At 47.7% G+C, this 19,822-nt stretch overlaps 1 protein-coding gene across 1 annotated transcript; it reads right to left on the bottom strand.

The window, feature by feature from the left end:
• Positions 1 to 13,876: 13,876 nt before the first annotated feature.
• On the bottom strand, positions 13,877 to 18,167 carry LOC142776083 (uncharacterized). Its single transcript, XM_075878999.1, has one exon. It carries the CDS (start codon positions 17,309 to 17,311, stop codon positions 14,669 to 14,671), a length of 2,643 nt encoding a protein of 880 aa, XP_075735114.1. The 5' UTR covers positions 17,312 to 18,167; the 3' UTR covers positions 13,877 to 14,668.
• Positions 18,168 to 19,822: the final 1,655 nt, after the last annotated feature.

The raw sequence follows: 19,822 nt of genomic DNA, 5'->3' as shown, positions 1-19,822 counted from the left end.
CGACTTCTGCTGTGTCTGCGTCGTGACACTGGTGGAGGTGCTGGGTAAATGTCCAAGACACCTTCCAAAAGCCCGGAATCTAGTCCACGAAGACTTCCGCTCATCGAAACACCCGTTCCCCGTGCCAAGCATTGCCTGTCAGACCTGAGTCCAGAGTCCGGTCCTTGGCCAGAAAAAAATGACCTCGCCCAGAGCAGTAGCCCCGCCATGACCAGCCAAGCACGACACAGGTGACTGTTTTCACACCTAAAATTTCTGTGTATCAGATTTGGGTGCACGTTAAGAACCCCAGGTGGTCAAAATTGCTTAAACCCTGCACTACGGCGTCTCTCATAATTTTATGGTGGTTTCGGGACGTTAAACCTCACATATCAATCAAAATTTCTGTGGAATTCCACGGCAACACATATGAGGACGCAGATGACTGGCTTGAGGAGTTCGAGTGCACAGCCAACGTTAACGGGTGGAACGCCGCACGGAAGTAGGGGTACATGTATTTCCCTCTTTAGAATGGGGCTCCCACATGGTTCACGAATCGCGTGTGGTCAACGTGGTACGAGTTACAGCGGAAGTTCCTGGACACCTTCGCAAACACTCAAAGGCGGGAACATGCACAGCGACTCCTTGAATCACGGATTCAGAAGCCAAATGAATCTGTTGCTATGTTTGTGGAGAACACGGCTCGTCTTTTCCATCGAGCCGAATCAATATGTCCGAAAGCATAAGGATCAGTCACCTCGTGTGCCGTGTTAAAGAGTAGCTCTTTGCTGGTCTCGCGCGGAACACACCTTCAAGCGTCGACAAATTTTTGAAGGAGGCGACCACCATCAAAAGTGCACTACAGTTACGCTACTGGCAATACGACCACCCAAACAACAGCGGACAAATCAGCGCAACCGCCGTGACCACTGTGACACCTGACGAGCGTTCTTTGCGTGACCTGATTCGCGAAATTGTACAAGAAGAGGTGAAGAAGCTTACCGCTACACCGAATGACTGCACGATTGCGTCGGTCTCAGAAGTTGTGCGCCAAGAGATAAGTGAAGTGCTTTCACTTTTCGAGCCAAACACTGACATGGTTAGGCCAACCTATGCGGATATTCTCTGTCGACAGCCATCTAACGTGCCGCCACCACAGCAGTACCATCAGCAACAGCCGCCGACAGTGCCTTGGTACCCCAGGAAAACGTCATCACCCATGTGACCTCTACTCCACAAAACCGACATCTGGCGTAACCCTTACTACAGGCCCTTGTGCTTCCATTATGCGGAAGCAGGCTACACGGTGCGGTACTGTCCTCATTGCGTCGCCGGGTACCAAGGATTTGCGTCCACTACCCCTCGTCGCTGTTTCAACGGAAGATGGAACGTTGATACGAGCCCGACAATGCCACAGGACGTTTTTCCTGGGTTCCGGTCATGCTCGCCCTCTCCTGGTCATTTTACCCCATCTAATAGAGGTAGCACCACGGACATGGCGAGGGGAAGATCTTCCAGTCCATGCCGGGGAAACTAAAACCAGTGACCTGAGGGGGGAAGGTTGCGAATTGCTGAAGAGTTGAAAATGCCCTTTACCACCACACGAAGCGCCACACATTTCGAATGAATCAATGGAAGATGAGATTGTCACCACCGACTTTACACTTTTGGTTGACGGTCACGACGTGACGGCACTGGTAGACGCTTGGGCGGATTTTCAATAAGGAGTGGGAATCTGGCCAACAAACTCAAGTAGGTGAAAATGAAATGAACGAGGCCGCAAATTAGAAGAGCTGGAGACAAGCTGCTGACGCCTACCGGAAAGTGCACCACAAGAATCAAGATCAGGGATTCGTCATTCTTTCTGAGTGTTATGACAGGCCATCTTGTGTATGGATTTCTTGTAGGAGTACAGTACCGCAATAAATATACCAGACAGTGTACTGACCTTCTCAGTGGACTATAGCGCAGTGCTGCAGCGCAAGTCCATGTGCGTCATTGAGAACGTGACCATACCACTGTTATCATACCACCTCGTCTCTGTCACGTGTAGCACGCAACATACTGGAGAAGGTGTCGCGGAACAAGTACCGACGCTTTTACTCTCTCAAGGAATTGCTATTGTCAGAAGTCTTGTCAGTGTAGTGTCTGGGCAAGCAGAGGTCCTGATGACGAACTTCAGCTACGAGCGTCGACACATTACAGAGGGTTGAATGATTGATTGATTGATTGATTGATTGATTGGTTGATTGATATGTGGGGTTTAACGTCCCAAAACCACGATATGAATATGAGAGGCGCCGTAGTGGAGGGCTCCGGAAATTTCGACCACCTGGGGTTCTTTAACGTGCACCCAAATCTGAGCACAGGGGCCTACAACATTTGCGCCTCCATCGGAAATGCAGCCACCATAGCCGGGATTCGAACCCGCGACCTGTGGGTCAGCAGCTGAGTACCTTAGCCCTTAGAACACTGCGGCGGGGCACATTACATTACAGAGGGTACCACGAAATTGTAGAATTCCGCGAGTGCTTCGCAGCGCAACAGGCAGAGACGCCAGCCGCTTCAGCACCACCACTTGTCGACGTGAGCACAGATTTATCGCCAGCGCAGGGGCAGGATCTTCTAAATGTTCTCGGCCAGTTCAAAGATTGTTTTTCATCAACCTCGATGCTAAATCAAATGCCACTGACAAAGCACCAAATTATAACGATAGAGATGGCAAGACCAACTCGACAAAACCCATATCGCGTGGCACCGAAAAAAAGAGAATCAATCCAAGAACAAGTCCTAAAAATGCACGACGATGACATTATCCAGCCGTCAAAAAGCCCTTGGGCATCACCGGTAGTGCTGGTTAAGAAGAAAGACGGCAGCCTACTTATATGTGGACAACCGCAAGCTGAACCGCGTGAACAAGAAAGGCGCATACCCATTACCGCGTATTGACGATTCGCTTGACAGGCTCAGGCATGCACGCTTCTTTTCGTGGATGGACCTCAAAGGTGGATATTGTCAAATCGAGGTCAATGAGCGAGACAGAGAAAAGACGGCTTTTGTAACGCCTGACGGGCTTTACGAGTTGAAAGTCTTGCCCTTTGGATTGTGCTCAGCTGCAGCAACATTTCAGAGACTGACAAATACCGTCCTTTCAGGTCTTAAGTGGCAGACGAGTCTGGTATACCTCTACGACGTCATTGTTTTCTCACCAACACTCGAGTAACATCTAAGGCGGCTGCTATTAGTATTTCGAGCAATACGGTCCGCCGGCCTGATGCTGAAACATGACAAATGCGATTTCGGTTTCAAGGAACCCCGGTTCTTAGGACATGCGGTGAGCCATGAAGGTGTTCGCCCGGACCCCGACAAGATCGATACCGTCCGCGAATTTCCGGTGCTTATGGATAAGAAGGCCGTGAGACGTTTTCTTGGCCTCTGTCCCTACTACCGCATATTTATCGCCGATTTTTGGACATAGCGTCGCCCTCAACACGTATAACGAGAGACGATGTTCCATTTTTGTGGGGCGAAGAGGAACATTTTACGATTTACGACAGCACCTGCAGACACCACCTGAGCTTGCTCACTTTGACGAGCACACTCCTACCATGATCAACACCGATGCCAGAAACGTAGGTTTAGGCGCTGTACTCGTCCAGTAGCAAGACTCAGCCGAGCAAAGTGATCGCATATGCATGTAGGACGCTTTCCCGTGCCGAGTCCAATGATTCCACCACGGAAAAATAATGTTTTGCTGTGGTATGGGCAGTTATGAAGTTTCGCCCATACCTTTACGGCCGTCCCTTCCACGTAGTCAGTGACCACCACTCCCTTTGCTGGTTGACCAGCTTGAAAGACCCATCTGGTCAGCTAGCGCACTGAAGCTTACGCCTACAAGAATTTGATAAGACTGTCATCTATGTGGGGACGGCAGCACTCCGATGCTGATTGCTTATCCAGGTCACCTATGAAGCAAGACGATGTCCTAGAAGAGGATGACATGCTGTTTTTAGAAGTGGTCGACATGGTCACCATTTCATCTAAGCAGAAAATAAACAGCGGGTTGCTCCTCCTTATTATTTTTTAACGGCCAGTCTACAAGCGTCTCCAAGATATTTGCAATGAGCTTGCCATCATTCTGCTTGCGCACTGATATCCCATATAGGAACTTTTCCTCCAGCGGAAGTGCCCACTCGCTTGTTGTCCAGAAATTCATTCGCGATGAGATCCTGAGCACTTGCCACGATGAGCCAACCATCGGCCACCTCGGATGCACACGCACATTGGCCAGAATCCAACAGAAGTATTACTGGTCAAAGCTTCCAGGCACTGTAAAGCATTACGTGCGCACGTGCCTCGATTGTCAACGACGAAAATCACCACCTTTAAAACCACCCGGATACTTGCAGCCAGTTCAAGTGCCCACCGTGCCTTTTGCACAAATCGGAATGGCCCTCCTTAGACCATTTCCGAATTCACCTACTGGAAACAAGTGGGTAATTCTCGCTACCGACTATCTTACTCGCTACGCAGAAACAAACGCTTTATCAAAAGGAACCGCAGTAGAAGCGGCACAAGTTTTCATTGGAAATATCGTTCTGAGACATGGTGCTCCCAGGAATATAATACCAGACAGAGGTACCGCTTTCACGGCCATGCTCCTTACGTCAGTCCTTGAGCTCAGTGGAATAGCGCATCGAAAAACTACTTCCTACCACTCACAAACCAACGACTTACAACGATGTACATCGACGTGGATCATCAAAATTGGGGCGACGTTCTACCATACGTGACGTTTGCCTATAATACGACACAGCAGGAAACTACCCGAAGCACGCCATGTAGTCTTCTTTATGGCCGTGAAGTGACAACAATGCTTGATGCCATGTTGCTGCACGACGGCGATTATACACACATGGATGCTCAATCTTTTACTCAATGAGCTGAAGAGGCGCAGCAGCTTGCACGCCTGCGAATCGCCCGGCAGCAGAGTTACGACGCACAATGTTATAACCTGCGACACCGACACATCACTTATCAATCAGGTGAGAAAGTATGGGTCTGGAGCCCTATTCGCCGACGCGGCCTCTCTGAAAAGTTACTGAAAAAGTACGTTGGTTCCTACAATGTTGTACGGTGCCTAAGAGACGTGAACTATGAAGTCATCCCTGACAGTCCCTCGCGAACTCACCAGCAGAAATCAGAAATCGTACACGCTGTGCGAATGAAGCCATATTGCACTGAGCTAGTTGCATAATACGTCAAGTATATACACCGCGTATTTTGTAGCAGAGCATAGGGACGATGCTCCCCCTGGAGGGAGGCAAATGCCGCATTTAACCTGCAGAGAAGAGCTCGCGCAGCAAGAAAGGAAGATGAAGTTCTTGCCTGGTCCTCTTTACGAGCGCCTTGCACGTAATCAAAGAGAGCTCTCCTATGTATCCGACTTCTGCTATGTCTGCGTCGCGACAATATGGTGGTTGCCGGAAGTTTCCAAATACGAGAACCAGTGCACTTTTCCGGTGAATGATTGAGAAACCAATGTAGGCCCAGGCAGCTTCTGTAGATTGCTCCACGTAAATAAGTAGCGTTTTCATCATCAGAAACGCGAACGTCGTACTCCAAGGCAAAGGACAGCAACTTTCTTTCTCTAGAGTTGACCCTGTAGCTTCCCCATAGGAAATGGTGGGCATTCAACTCACTAGTTATCACCCATGGGCCTGCATTCGATGTCAGAATATTGCGTAAACGCTCGCAGTCACACTTGATGGAGATACTTATAAAGCTCCGAGAATCGTGATAGTAACCTCATTATTCTACACAGTAAGGCACACATATTATCTCCATCGGGCGAGACTGTGTCGTGATCATAATTAAGGTCACGGCGCATGAATACAATAACCTTGCTGCAATCTTCGTGGATGGAAGGCATAAAGCACTCATACCCTGGCAGTTTCATGGAAGCAGACAGCTTGAGTTCACAAATCACAGTGATAGGAAACGGTTTAAAAATACAAACTGCCTAAGGTCAGACGTGCGCGACTTAATAACTGTGGCATTCTGCTGAAAGACAGATGCATTCTTGACTTCCTCTTGAAACTATGGTGCCTCGCTGGCCATGGTTTTACCCTAGAGATGCAAGCACCGAACCCTTATTACATACCCACAAGAATGTTCAGGGGATATTCACTTTAAGAGACAAAAATCAAGCACAGGCTTTAACTCCTATACCTAACAAATATTTCATCTAGTCGTCACAATTACAAGTATGTAAGCGCCTGTTGGCTTCCATTGGCTGCTGTATTTCTTTCACAATAAAATATTGCGCAAGGCCATGACCTTTCCCTTAACCCATGTCCCGAGCCCTCCCCCCCCCCCCCCCCCCCGTTTTTTTTTCTTAACCGAACGCCCAGCTCGTACGTGATAGAACAACCGTGTGAATAGAAAGCAAGAAAAGTGACACAGGACACCTTTCAATCCCCGACACCTTCTCGGGTTACGGTGACTTTCATCAAGCGCCATTCATGTGCACTGCGTTGTACGGGGGCATTCGTACTCAGAGCTACTTCATGCATGGCAGACGAAAATATGACTTGAGTTCGTCGTTGCCTCAAGCAAACACCGCTAAAGGTCATGAGTCTATTCTTATTTGGTATCGAACGCATGCCTACAGAATGAGAAAGCGTCAAGGTATGGGCTGATGCTACAGTTTTAGCCCCCTGTTGCTTAATACACGGTTGAAATTCAATCGAAGAAGGAGGATGCCCGGAATATTTCACTAACTTGGCTGCTCACCCGAAGGTCGTAGGTTCGATCCCGGTCATGGCGGTTCATTTCAATGGAGGCATAATGCTTTGGGACGTAAAACCCCCGGTATATCTTAAATAATTATTAAAGTACGTAAAATAGTGAAGCGGTTTTTTTTTTGGCTCTTCAAAGTCTAAAATGGTAACGTAAAGAAGGAAGGAAGCAGACAAAGGGAGAATGCAGGGAGGTTAACCAAAAAGACATCCGGTTGGCTACCCTACACTGGGAGATCAGGGAAGGGTACAAGAAAGTTGAGAAAGAGGGAAGAGAAGAGAAAATGGGCAGAACGTAGCGATAACCAAAAGTTACGAGGCCATTGTTCTTGCCACCATTCTACCCCTGCGCATGTGAAAACTCCGCTAGAATAGCCCGAGGCTGGTTAAGACATGAAGCCCCCCTCCATATTGCCTGGACATGGGAATGCCACGTCCGGGCGCTGCAGGCCAAAAAGACGGTTATTAACGTAATGCAATGGCGGGCGAATGATATGCGGACACGCCAAAATTGAATCAACTTGTGGCGACACACTTTGTGCATGCCCCGTGGCCTCCACCTCAGTATCATTCAGCCCGGCATAACGCAGCTACACGAGGCACTGGGACCTTTCACTGCGTTCCGATAAGCCACAGTGCCACCACAGCGTTACCCGAGTTATATGTCAATTGCCAGCGGTGGCTCCAAAACCAACCTGCACAGCTTCACTTCCCGGACTAGCACAGCGTCGGCATGCTCGCCCAGTGCTATAGCTAATCGAATAAAGGGTTGTTACGGTTTCATATTGCGCTTCATACTTCATTATTACTCGCACGAATTAATTGTGCGAGCAGCCCGAGCACAAAAATTCCAAGCAGATGGTTAGTGTCATTCAAACACGAAACACGCAACCGCCTCTCATACACGGGTGGTGATTGTGTGTTTACGGATAATAATAATTTGCGCTGTTTTACGTCCCAAAACCACAGTATGCTTATGAGATACGTCTTAACGAAGGGCTCTGGAAATTTCGACTATCTGATGTTCTTCGGGTGCACCAACATCGCACAGTATACGGGCCTCCACCATTTTGCCTCTATCTAAATGCGATCGCCGCGGCTGGCATCGAACCCGCGACCTTCGTTTCAGCAGCCGAGCACTCAAGCCACTGAACCACCGAGGCGAACGGTGTGTTTATGGATGGTGATATTGCACTATCCGTAAGAGCCACTGCCGAGTTCGTTGTTCCATGCATGGGCGTGGCGTGAAGCATTTTCAAACTAAAGCTATAGGGCAGTGAGTAGAGTGCTTAGACGTTTTAATGCGGTAGCATTAGACACTGGAAGAGAAATTCATCCCTGGAAAACCTTAAGCAAATTACCGCTATTTTACACATGCATTCCTGCTAAAACTTTGTTAAATCGGGTTGGGTGACCAAACTAATTCGTTACTTTGGGTTGATGATAGCACTGAGTACTATGAGCATTTGCGGGGGATCAATTTTTTGTTGTTGTTGTTAAGCAGGAAACGCTGTAAAATTGAATTTCGATCGAGTTTCAGTTGTGTTAGGCGCCTGCCTAACTTTCTCACGCCTTCTCATGCGTTCTTTTGACAAAAAATACAATTTACACAATGCACTTTATAGATAGACAAATCTTGCTTGTATGACAGTGAGATAAACTGAACAATCACACGATGTGTAACTGAAGTACGCAATACTGAATGTAAGTAATCTTGGAGCTAACAGAAACCACATTTCTGGAACATTCAATTAGGTGCAAGCTGAAGCGAAGCTATACGCCAGCATTATCGATATATGAAATAAGAAATCTTCCACAAGCAATTCAAATATTGATGCTATAAATATTAAACTAAATTCAATCGCTTAGCCATCTACAAATTGGTAATGTAAATTGACAATGTCAAAGTTCGAAAAGGTGAGGAACTTGCTTACAAGGACTCGCTAGGTACTGATGATGACTAAGAAAAACGAAAGCTCTAAGGATGATTTGGTATCCTATGGCCCTGTGCCTATGCAGGGGAGATATTCTCGCGGTGTCCCATTTCCTGGACATCTCCGATTCGGCCTCCACTGATTGACTGGAGCTGGAAAGCAGCGTGCCCCCTGTTTCCGGTCTTTCTCACGAAACGTCAAGTTTTACGCCACTCAGCTTTGACAACTCTCATCACAAATGAGAAAGATGGAATGTGTTTCACCACAATCAATGCTACTCCAAGAGACCCGCTTTTAACCGAACATCTCCGAGGCCGTGCATGAACTCTAACCACGTTAGCCCTTGAATTAGGTTTAATGCAGCCTCCCGCCTGACTCTTCTGAAAGGTCGTTACACATTCTCTGCATCGCTCTTCAAATATCTCAACACGTTCGTACGCACGTTCAGACTTGTGAAGTTTGTTTAAGAGTCCTGATGCGGTAAATTTCGTCCACTCAGTTTCTTTTTGCGGTGGTCTAGTGGCTAAGCTACTCGGCTGCTGACCCGCAGGTCACGGGATCGAATTCCGGCTGCGGCGGTTGCATTTCCGGTGGAGGCGGAAATGTTGCAGGCCCGTGTGCTCAGATTTGGGTGCACATTAAAGAGCCCCAGGTGGTCAAAATTTCCAGAGCCCTCCACTACGGCCTCTCTCATAATCATATGCTAGTTTTTGGACGTTAAACCCCACATATCAATCAAAACCAGAGATAGCTAACCGGAGGCTGCCCTTTAAATCTTTCTAATTGTAGTGCTAATCTTTCTAAATTTGTTCTAATCTTGCTCAATTGTAATTGTCGATAATGTAAGTGCCCACCAATATGCGATGAATGCGCAGTGTTGTGCCGGCATGGGAATGAAGAAACGCGTCTGGTGGTTCAGGCATGGTATATCGATAATAATGGTAGCACATGCGTGAAGCAATCATCAATAAACTTCCACAGAAATGAAATAAAATGACTTCACAATTATCTTTTCCCTAGACCTCCACACATGGCAGCATTATGGGGTCGAATATTGCATGGGCACACGCAGGTAAGTTTTCGTGTCTTCTTTCTTTACCCTAGTTGTGCGCATCTCCAGTTTTTGGTGGGCGTTTTTGGGGCCCTGACTTCCTACTGGTACCCATGTTTGCATACCTTGTCTTTTAAAATTAAAACGTATCAAGAAGCTCAAGTCTCTCTTATTAAAAGACTTCATTACAAATCTCTCGGCTAGACTGCCGTGAAAGTGGAATGTCAAGCTGGCTGGAACCACCTCTGAAAATAAGGACAAGCACGTTATTAGATGCGAAGCAGCTTTTGCTCAAAGCTATGTCCATTCTTCCCTCACGCGTCCACTCCCCTACTGCGCATGTACGTTTTTCCTTTTCTCTCTATCTTCTCCTATGCTTCCCTCCTCTCTTTCCCTAGTCGGCAAAAACAATGTTTCCATGAGATAGCGAGCGTCTGCTTTGTTCGTAACCGTTGATCGTCGTTTCGGTGAGACAGAGTGCGTCTGCTTTAGTCAGCACGGGATCATGTTCGTTGTCGCGGACATGTGCGTTGTGAGATCGGCTGTTTAGCAGTGCTCAATTAATGGTTACCAGCAGCGTCGGTCACCGGCAGCGTTCGCCAGGTAGAGATTTTTTTCAATGTACACAAGCATCATCAACGAAGCCTGCAGGACAATGGGCGTTATGCTTTCGAAGTTTGTGGACCTTGCCCTCCGGGTCTAGTGGAGTGCAACGTTAATGTACCTGGTTAAGGCGACACGAGCTTCTGTGAGTACCGTTCACCGTCTCCCCGCTGTCCTGCATGCACACATGGTTCCCCTTAGCGAGAGATTGTGTACTTTTCTATCCCAGCGTCTGCTGTCTTTTTTGCGCTATTCGTGACGTTTGTTGTTGGCTCACGGGACGTTAAGATGAAGTCTAGTTGTATATATACGAAACATATATGTTGTGAATTATCACCTACCCAGTTTTTTCGTGCAGTCGCGCGTGGTTGCACCTTGTCTCGCACGAATGTCGTGAGCGGTAAACTGGGTTCACTTCGTTTTTCTGCTTTTGCGACTGTGCAGGAAAGCAGCGTGCAGTCGAAAAACACGAAATCCTGAAGACATAGTGCTGATATTCACGTGTTTTCTTCCTCTGTTTGGTGATGAATTCGGTGCGAGTTGACTATTTAATGCAGGTAAAGAGGGCATAGCACTTGTAAGAAGGACTGCAAAATCGAGAAAAGAACAACTGTCTCTCCTTTGAACTCGATGTAGTTTAGGGGCCCTCAAGTAAGAAAACATTCTGATATAAAAATGAGCATATCGTCCGCACTAGGCAGTGGACAAGCACAAAAATTATTGAAATACCACACGAAACGGTAGAATAAGCTAGGAGCTTGTCACAGTTCTGTTATATAGGCACCAACCAGCTTAGCCAAAACATTTTGGGATGGCTGTGAACTGACCTGATACATTAGAAGGTGTTTATAGGAACCCTGTCTGTTTACGTAAAGGATACCTGAGCCATCGTATGAAAGGAAGGTCAGAAAGCCCACGCAGCAGCAACTCTTTTGCCTCTTTTGTGAACAGCCAAGGCGCGAGACACTGTTTGCAGGGTGCTATAGTATTAGAATAACTGAGAGCAGCAGCCTTTACGAGTGACCGTGCGCTTTATTTTCCATGACTAAAGAGAGGTGGGACGGTGGGCGTGACACGACTCGGCCGTCGGGAGGGCACCCACTGCTGCCGCCGGCAGTATCTTGTCTCGTGGACTCCCGGCCCATAGATACCGAAACACGCGCGCACTGAACGACGCACCTCTGAGTCACGTGACCGATCTTTTATGCACGCACACAACTGTGTTTTTCTGTCTAACGTGGTATGCAAACGATCTAGTTTTCTTTCACCCCGCAAAGGTGACCACTGCCGCTGAATCACGACAAAGGAGACAGAGAATGAATCCCATCGTGTACTCGCGCGTAGAACATCCCTACAGCGCTAAAGGTGATGTACTCTCGGTGTTAAATATACAGCCAACCCGCCACTGCCATCTCCCCTGTGGACCCCTGCCGCGGTGAACCGGAGCCTCAATAGGAAGAACCTCGCCGAGACGAATGGGTTCACCGAATTTGGACATGGGGTTTTCTTTGTGAGCTCACAGCGTACGCATAATTCAGTACGCCGAAAATTCGACATGGCGGTCGCGTAAATTCTCAGTGTTTGTGTTTCCTTTCGGCGTGTGCACGCCATGGGTGTCCGCATGTGTAAGCGCGTCGCCATTTAGGTGCCTTTACTTAAATGTAGATAATCAGTAGCATCTACCAGCTATACGCCCCGCTATATTAAATAGTACGGACACGTAGATCTCATAAATTCAAACAGTAATTTAAATTAAGCTAGTGCTAGTGACTTGTAAACTTGCTGACAGTGCGTAACATCCCAAAACAGTTACGAAAATTATCGTGAAAGAAATCGTGAAGGCTGATCATCAATGTATTCTTGGTGTATTATGGCAGCTAGTAGACCATGAACCCCTCAGTGATGTCATTTCTTTGTGACTATCCTTCAAACATGCCATACTGCACTGTTTGGAATTTTTTGTTCCTGACCACCACGTTAAAACAAGAAGGGCAAATCCCTGGGTGACCCGGGACATTTTACACCTTAGACGAAAACTGAAGCGTGCAAAAAAGAAACCAAACAGACATCCTGACGTGATTCAACAACTTCAAGTTGAACTTTCTTGCGCACTAACAGCATTCTGAGATATATGTTTTTCATCGACCTTACCGGGTTTCTTAAAGAATAATCCAGAAAATTTTTGGCAATACTTGGGAAATAAAGCTGTTCCTTTAGAAAAATTAAAGGAGAATGGCCTAGTAGTTACCGACTTAACAGAAATTTCCCACATAATGAGTGATTATCTTCATTCTGCGTTTTCTTCAAAAGATACCGTAAATCGAAATCTTGTTCCATCCTTGCCGCATTTAAGTTTGATAAGTTTTGAGGATGTGTTATCACTGTTACTTTACGTAAAAAAATCCTCTGGTGGCCCTGACGGCATTCCGAGTTCTTTCTTGCGTAGCTACGCTGAACCAATATCGCATATTTTAACCAATATATTCTCTGATTCACTAAAAACAGCAACATTACCAGATGACCGGCACCTCGCCAGGGTTCTAGCTGTGCATAAAAAAGATGATCACCTGCTGAAGAAAAAGTACTACGCAGTTTCTCTAAGGTCTACATGCTTCAAGGTACTTTATCACGTATTTGCTAACTTTATTACTGATTTCTTTTAAAATAGTAACATGTTGTCTCCAGCCCAGTATGGCTTTCGGAAAAAACTATAAACGTGTACGCAGCTTGTTGAAACAGTTCGCCATATTGCACATATACTTGATTCTTCAGGCCAGCTTGATTTAATTTTCTTAGACTTTAGCTAGCCATTCGAGCGCGCTTCCCATGGCAAACTTCTCTTAAAGCTGCGAAATTTGAATTTACCATCTTTTGTCATAAATTGAATAGATGCTTATCTTTCAAATCATGCACAGTACGTTGACGTGGGGGGGACATATTTCTAGCACATTACCGGTATTATGAGGTGTTCCACAGGAAAGTGTTTTAGGGCCGATTCTTTTTTTCCTATATATATATATATAAATGACATAGCTGACATGGTTGAGTCTAACATTTTTTTATCAGATAGTTCGCTGACGATTGTGTTCTGTATAAAAAAGTGACATGCCAACAAGATCAGGTTGATCTAAGTTTTGCATTAACACATGTTAGTGCGTGGTGTACTCGGTCGTCAATGACATTAAACCCTGACAAAACAATTCTTCTACGTGTGACAAAAAAGAAACAGCCATTCACGTTTACCTCTCACGTCTACGGAACGCCAGTACGGGAAGTAAATGAATATAAATACCTAAGAGTTACCATTACAAACACACTTTCTTGGTCCTCACATACAAGAAATGTCTGTGCATCAGCTTCTCGTAAGCTTGGTTTTCTGGGACACAAATTTAAAAAAGCCCCTTTTGTTAGCGTCCTCTATCCCGCTTTTGGTAAAATTTAGGGTGTCGCCGGTATGGCCGTAAAAAGGTGAAAATTGATAGAAGACACAACACACGACTCACGCACTGTTAAGAAATGAAAACAAAAGAATGCTGTATTTAATTAAGAAAACTAGGTTACAATATTATTCGCGCAACCGTTCAATTCCGCACATCGCACAACGCACAACCGCTCAAGTCGCTCGCAATTCGCAGACTCTTCTTCGCTCGCCGTTCTCGCTGCGTCTCTGGCTCTTTCCGCGCTTTTTCGCTTTCCTCTCTCGACCACAGATCCGAGCACACATGCGCGCACGCTGACACAAACGCGCACGCGCCACACACATACACACACACACACACACTCACGCACGTGCACAAATTGTTCCACGAAGTCAGTGGGGGAAGTCCGTCGCTTCGCCATTCGGGGAAACAGAGTCGAACGTCCCACAGGCCACGGATGCACAAAGCGGCATGTTTCCATCTTCTTGCACTCGAACTGGCAAGGTGCATTAAAGCGGGCCGCCGCCTTTGTGCTGACCCGGCGCCCGCAGGTCTGGGAGGCTCGCCGATCGCTGTTGCCCGTAAACAAGGAGGACGGCCCCCTCGAGTGACCAACGGACACTCGCACGGCACAACACACGCAAAAATAAAGAAATAAAACAAAACTTGGAAGATTTGAGGCAGTCGCGTACACTCGGTCGTCCTGACAGTCATTAACGTCCTCGTTAATGGAAAAAAATCATAAACAAACCCACACGCCAATACACAAACAGAATTGTTTCCTTCGTCGAAGAAGACAAGAAAAAAAAAACTGTTTAAGTACGCACAGTTCACTCGGTAAATCCCGGCACGCACTGAAGTTCTCAACAGACGCCAACGCAACTATGGCGCACTCGCATAGGGATGGGTCTTGGCGCAGCTACGGGCCGAACGTCTCAGTCGCTGCACCTCACATTCGGGGGCGTCCGACTCCTCCGCAGACTCTCCGTCGTCATCAAGGTGTGAATGCGGATTGGTCGTTGTCCAGCACTTCAACTGTGACACGTGCGCAGTGGTCGCGAAGCGGCTCGCCTTTGTTTCGTCAAGGTCGGCAACTCGATACGTGTCAGCTGGCAACACTGCCGTGATTACAAGGGGGCCCCTATATTTTGGCTGGGCTTTGGCAGGCTTTTCCGTCTGTTCTGGAGCCCTCTTCATGAAGACCACGTCACCGACACCGTACATTCTAGCCGGGAAGTGGCGCTTGTCGTAAGCGACCTTCATCTTCTTCTGCTCGCTCATGAGGCGCTGCCGTACACGTTCGCGCAGCCCGTCGGGCTCCTCCCACTCTGACGCTTTAGATGCAAACAAGCGCTTCAGTGCCACGCTGTGAAATTCCGGTCGATAACCATGTAACAACTCGAAGGGAGTCTTCCCAGTCGTCTTGTTTACAGCGTTGTTCAAGCTGCACTCTGCCTCACTGAGCTTTTCGTCCCAATCTCGCTGCTCTGTATCGACCATCGATGTAGTAATTACTGGGCTCGTATACTCGGAATGTGTCTCAGTTCCGATTCCCTCTCTTTTCCGCTCTCCGACGATGTCACGTATAGCCTCTCGCTTTGCTGCATTCGTGCGGTAGGGCCGAACAGCCACGGGAGCGCTACCAGGTATCTCCTGTATGTCCATCGAAAGGGCAGGTGTGCAGCCATGTTCGCCGAGATTGGCGGCGAAAAAATCCCGGTACTCATTAAGGTGGCACGCGAGCTCACGACGCTGCTCCTCTGTTACGGAGGGGTCAATTTTAATTTTCTCGCACCCAATCGGCCGTCGCGCCTCCGTAACCAGAATTTGCTCTGGATTCGCCGCGCTGCACTCCTCTCTACACTCATTTATTTCCTTCATCTCGCAACCCGGGATGTCCACCTCTGTCGCGTGGCCAAGTCTTCGTCCTTTACGTCGAACCACGTCATCGTTTCCGCTCGTAAACACCGGCACAGTAACCTCTCCGTCCTCCATGTCAACAAGAATTTCGCACCCACGGTTGTTGAATAGCACTGCACCAGTGACGTTAGACTGCGATGACAGTCCCACCCAATTTATAACATTGGCCTGCAGTGGGGTCTCTTCAGCAGTTTTCAAACGTAATTTCGGACATGAAACGAAGGGTTCGAGATGTGAAAATGGGCACTCGTCTCTATGCCAGAATTGCAAGCTGTCGCCCAGCTTAGCGTAGGTCACATATGGCAGCTCGGTAAACGTGCGACCGACAAGCAAATCGACCGACTGGGCCTCGTCGGGTACAACAAGTATCTGTATATTCTTGCCAACGACGCCATCTATCAGCAAGTTGGCCCGGCACCTGCCAATCGCACGAGCAGCTGGAACGCCCTGGCTGCCGAAACCATACAGAGCTGTAGCATCTTCCAGCACTTCCGCTCCGCACCGCACCGCCGCTGATTCGCGCAGTAAGCAACCGGAACTGCCTGTGTCTATCATGCCAATCAAAGTCTCATTGCCATTCCATTTAACGGGCTTCAAAAGCACGCCAGGATCAATTTTCTCTCCAGAGACAGCGTTGGTCTCATTTCTGGGGCCTTTTGCTTGGCAGTGTTTTTGGGTATGCCCAGTCTTCCCACATTTTAGACATTTTTCAATTCGTCTTTCCTCTGGGCAATCCCGCGAAATGTGTCCGAATTTGAAACAATTATAACATTTTCGCTCACCGTTCTGATTTGTGATAGGTGGTCGCTGGTCCCGCCTGTCGTACCCGGACGCTCCCTGCAGCGGTGCCTTCGGTGCAGGTTGCATACGAGGTGCATCGCTTGTCGCTCTTCGCTCAGCCGCTGTCCCGAAGCGTTCTCGTCGCTCGCGGTCGATCCTCTCAAATTCCTGAATGTCGTGCAACAGGTCATCCGCGTCTTCATGCGACCTTCCCAGAAGCATCGTGCATAACTCCCGCGATCGGAGACCGGTCAGCACCTGCTCCCTCGTATCACAGAAATCCAAGTGCGCCTCTCTGCAAAGGCGCACCTTCTCGTGGAAGTACGCAGCAGTGTTCTCATTTCGCTGCTGCATTCGCTCTTGCATACGCCTCCATCGCTCCGCCGCCCGTGTCTGACTGTAGAAAGTCCGCCCGAACATCCGCTCGAAATCGTCCCACGATGAAATTTCGGCAGCTCTCGAACGGTACCAATCCTTTGCGGCGCCGACCAGGTGACACTTGGCAGTTTCGAGCAGGAATGGCGTTGGCCACCGGTGAAGCGTAGCCGTCTGGCGCAAACTTTCCATCCATTCCCGGGCTGCTGACGCGCAACCATAACCGGAAAAGTCTGGAATATTCCTGCTCAAATCGGGCATCACCTGAAACGTGTTGATGGCCGCCTGGTGTGGAGCCCCCGACGACTCCGGCTGAGGCAGCCGCCGCAGCAGATCCGCCAACAAGCGGTCTTTCTCGCGCAAAGCGTCGAAAAGTTCCCGCTTGGTGAGCCCGGCACAGTCGTCGTCATCACGGTGACCACTCTCCTCCGGCGATGATCCGTCCAGCATGGCTGATGTTAGATCTCTGGAAGTGCACGCTCACTGGAAGTCCACCATTGCTTTGTTCTCGCACTGACGCAATCGCACTCCTCGCTAAGATTTTCCAAACTCGTTCCGAACGTTTTTTTTTTTTTTTAATCGGTCAAATCCCACTTCTGATGAATGTTAGCGTCCTCTATCCCGCTTTTGGTAAAATTTAGGGTGTCGCCGGTATGGCCGTAAAAAGGTGAAAATTGATAGAAGACACAACACACGACTCACGCACTGTTAAGAAATGAAAACAAAAGAATGCTGTATTTAATTAAGAAAACTAGGTTACAATATTATTCGCGCAACCGTTCAATTCCGCACATCGCACAACGCACAACCGCTCAAGTCGCTCGCAATTCGCAGACTCTTCTTCGCTCGCCGTTCTCGCTGCGTCTCTGGCTCTTTCCGCGCTTTTTCGCTTTCCTCTCTCGACCACAGATCCGAGCACACATGCGCGCACGCTGACACAAACGCGCACGCGCCACACACATACACACACACACACACACTCACGCACGTGCACAAATTGTTCCACGAAGTCAGTGGGGGAAGTCCGTCGCTTCGCCATTCGGGGAAACAGAGTCGAACGTCCCACAGGCCACGGATGCACAAAGCGGCATGTTTCCATCTTCTTGCACTCGAACTGGCAAGGTGCATTAAAGCGGGCCGCCGCCTTTGTGCTGACCCGGCGCCCGCAGGTCTGGGAGGCTCGCCGATCGCTGTTGCCCGTAAACAAGGAGGACGGCCCCCTCGAGTGACCAACGGACACTCGCACGGCACAACACACGCAAAAATAAAGAAATAAAACAAAACTTGGAAGATTTGAGGCAGTCGCGTACACTTTGAAATTAAAAATGCTCGCGTAAAAAGCGTATATTTTGCCTGAACTAGAAGATGCATCAGTGGTTTGGGACCATTCTTACAAAAAAGATATTCAAAAACTTTCAATGGTTCAAAGACACCTGTACGTTATATATTTTTTCAAGTTTAAATCAACTAATTTTCCCACAAAATTAATGAAAGACAACGACATCCCTGTGCTTGAAGGACACCGCAGAAACGCACACCTTAAATTTTCGCATTCCATTTATAATGGTAAGCTGAATATTCCTGTCCACAAATACATACAACCATTTTCTCCTCACGCATCCAGGCATCGTCATATGCATACCCTGCAACCATACTCCACTCGGACTAACATCTTTGAAAATTGCTTCTTTCCCCGAAGAATTATTCAATGGAATAGCTTACCACCTGATATCGTTTCACGTGATGACTTCGAGAAAGCATTGCTTGGAGCATCCAAACGATGACATAGGTGCGCCTTCTCCATATTTTTTGTGCTTGTTATAATGTCTGTGCTTTGTTCTTATGCAATATTACTCCTTCAGATTTTTAGTCTTCAGTACTTGTAATACTTCAGGTGTTTCTATATGTATAGATTCGGATGTGCATGTGTGTATATTATTTTTCTTCGTGCTTTGACGCATCACTTCGTTTCTGCCATTATTAATTCCTATATATAAGTTGCTATATTTTTGTTACATTTCTTGTATCACTCATTTTGTATTCTTGCAAGTTTGTTTATTGCAATAATTTTTCTCGATGTTTGCGCACATTGGTTATTGTAATGTTTCCCACCTGCCTGGTCTTCAGTTACCGCAGTATTTTCTAAATAAAATAAATAAAGTTAGTGAACAAAAATATTCAGTGCTGAGAGCAACTTAACGTTCTAGGTGCTTGACCCAACATACTTTGGGGCAACCTGATAATTTTGTCTAGCTTGAAATGTTATCTTATTTTCTTTTTATTTTCAGCCACCCTTCGATTAGCTAGCGCTCCGCGAGAAGAATGAACTTGGATTTGTTTTCCTGACCCTGTGTGGAGCGTCCTTTCCTTGGCCGCGGTCGTCCAGACACCGAATACGTAACAGCATATGATGCCAAGCAAGTATCATTGCCCAACAATACCATGAAGTTATGCATTATCTCGCAAGAACTCAGAATACGAAAAAAAAAGTCATTTCGAATACAGAGGGCGCCATGCTCCCCTAAATATGGCACTCTATGCAAGATGGCAAAGTTTATTTGTGAGGTTCAACGTCTCAAAACCACGATATGATTATGAGAGACGCTGTAGTGGAGGGCTCCGGAAATTTTGACCTCCTGGGGTTCTTTAAGGTGCACCCAAATCTGAGCACACGGGCCTACAACATTTCCGCCTCCATCGGAAATGCAGCCGCAGCAGCCGAGATTTGATCCCGCGACCTGCGGGACAGCAGCCGAGTGCCTTAACCACTAGACTACCACGGCGGGGCATGCAAAATGGGATTACGGGAGATATTTAACGACCCAACCCCAAATCTATGAGAGCTTTGAAAAGCAACTTGGTGGAAAACTCATTTATCTTACGCAGAAATTGACTGTCGGCTTCCTGCGTTCTCGTCCACAACCAGACACACTCACACTGCGCGCGTTTGTGTCTGGTTGA

This window comes from Rhipicephalus microplus, chromosome X (genome assembly GCF_043290135.1).
Source record: "Rhipicephalus microplus isolate Deutch F79 chromosome X, USDA_Rmic, whole genome shotgun sequence".
In the NCBI taxonomy this organism is placed as follows: Eukaryota; Metazoa; Arthropoda; class Arachnida; order Ixodida; family Ixodidae; genus Rhipicephalus; species Rhipicephalus microplus.
The sequence above is the reverse complement of the archived record's forward strand: the minus strand, read 5'-3'. Positions and strand labels throughout refer to the sequence as shown.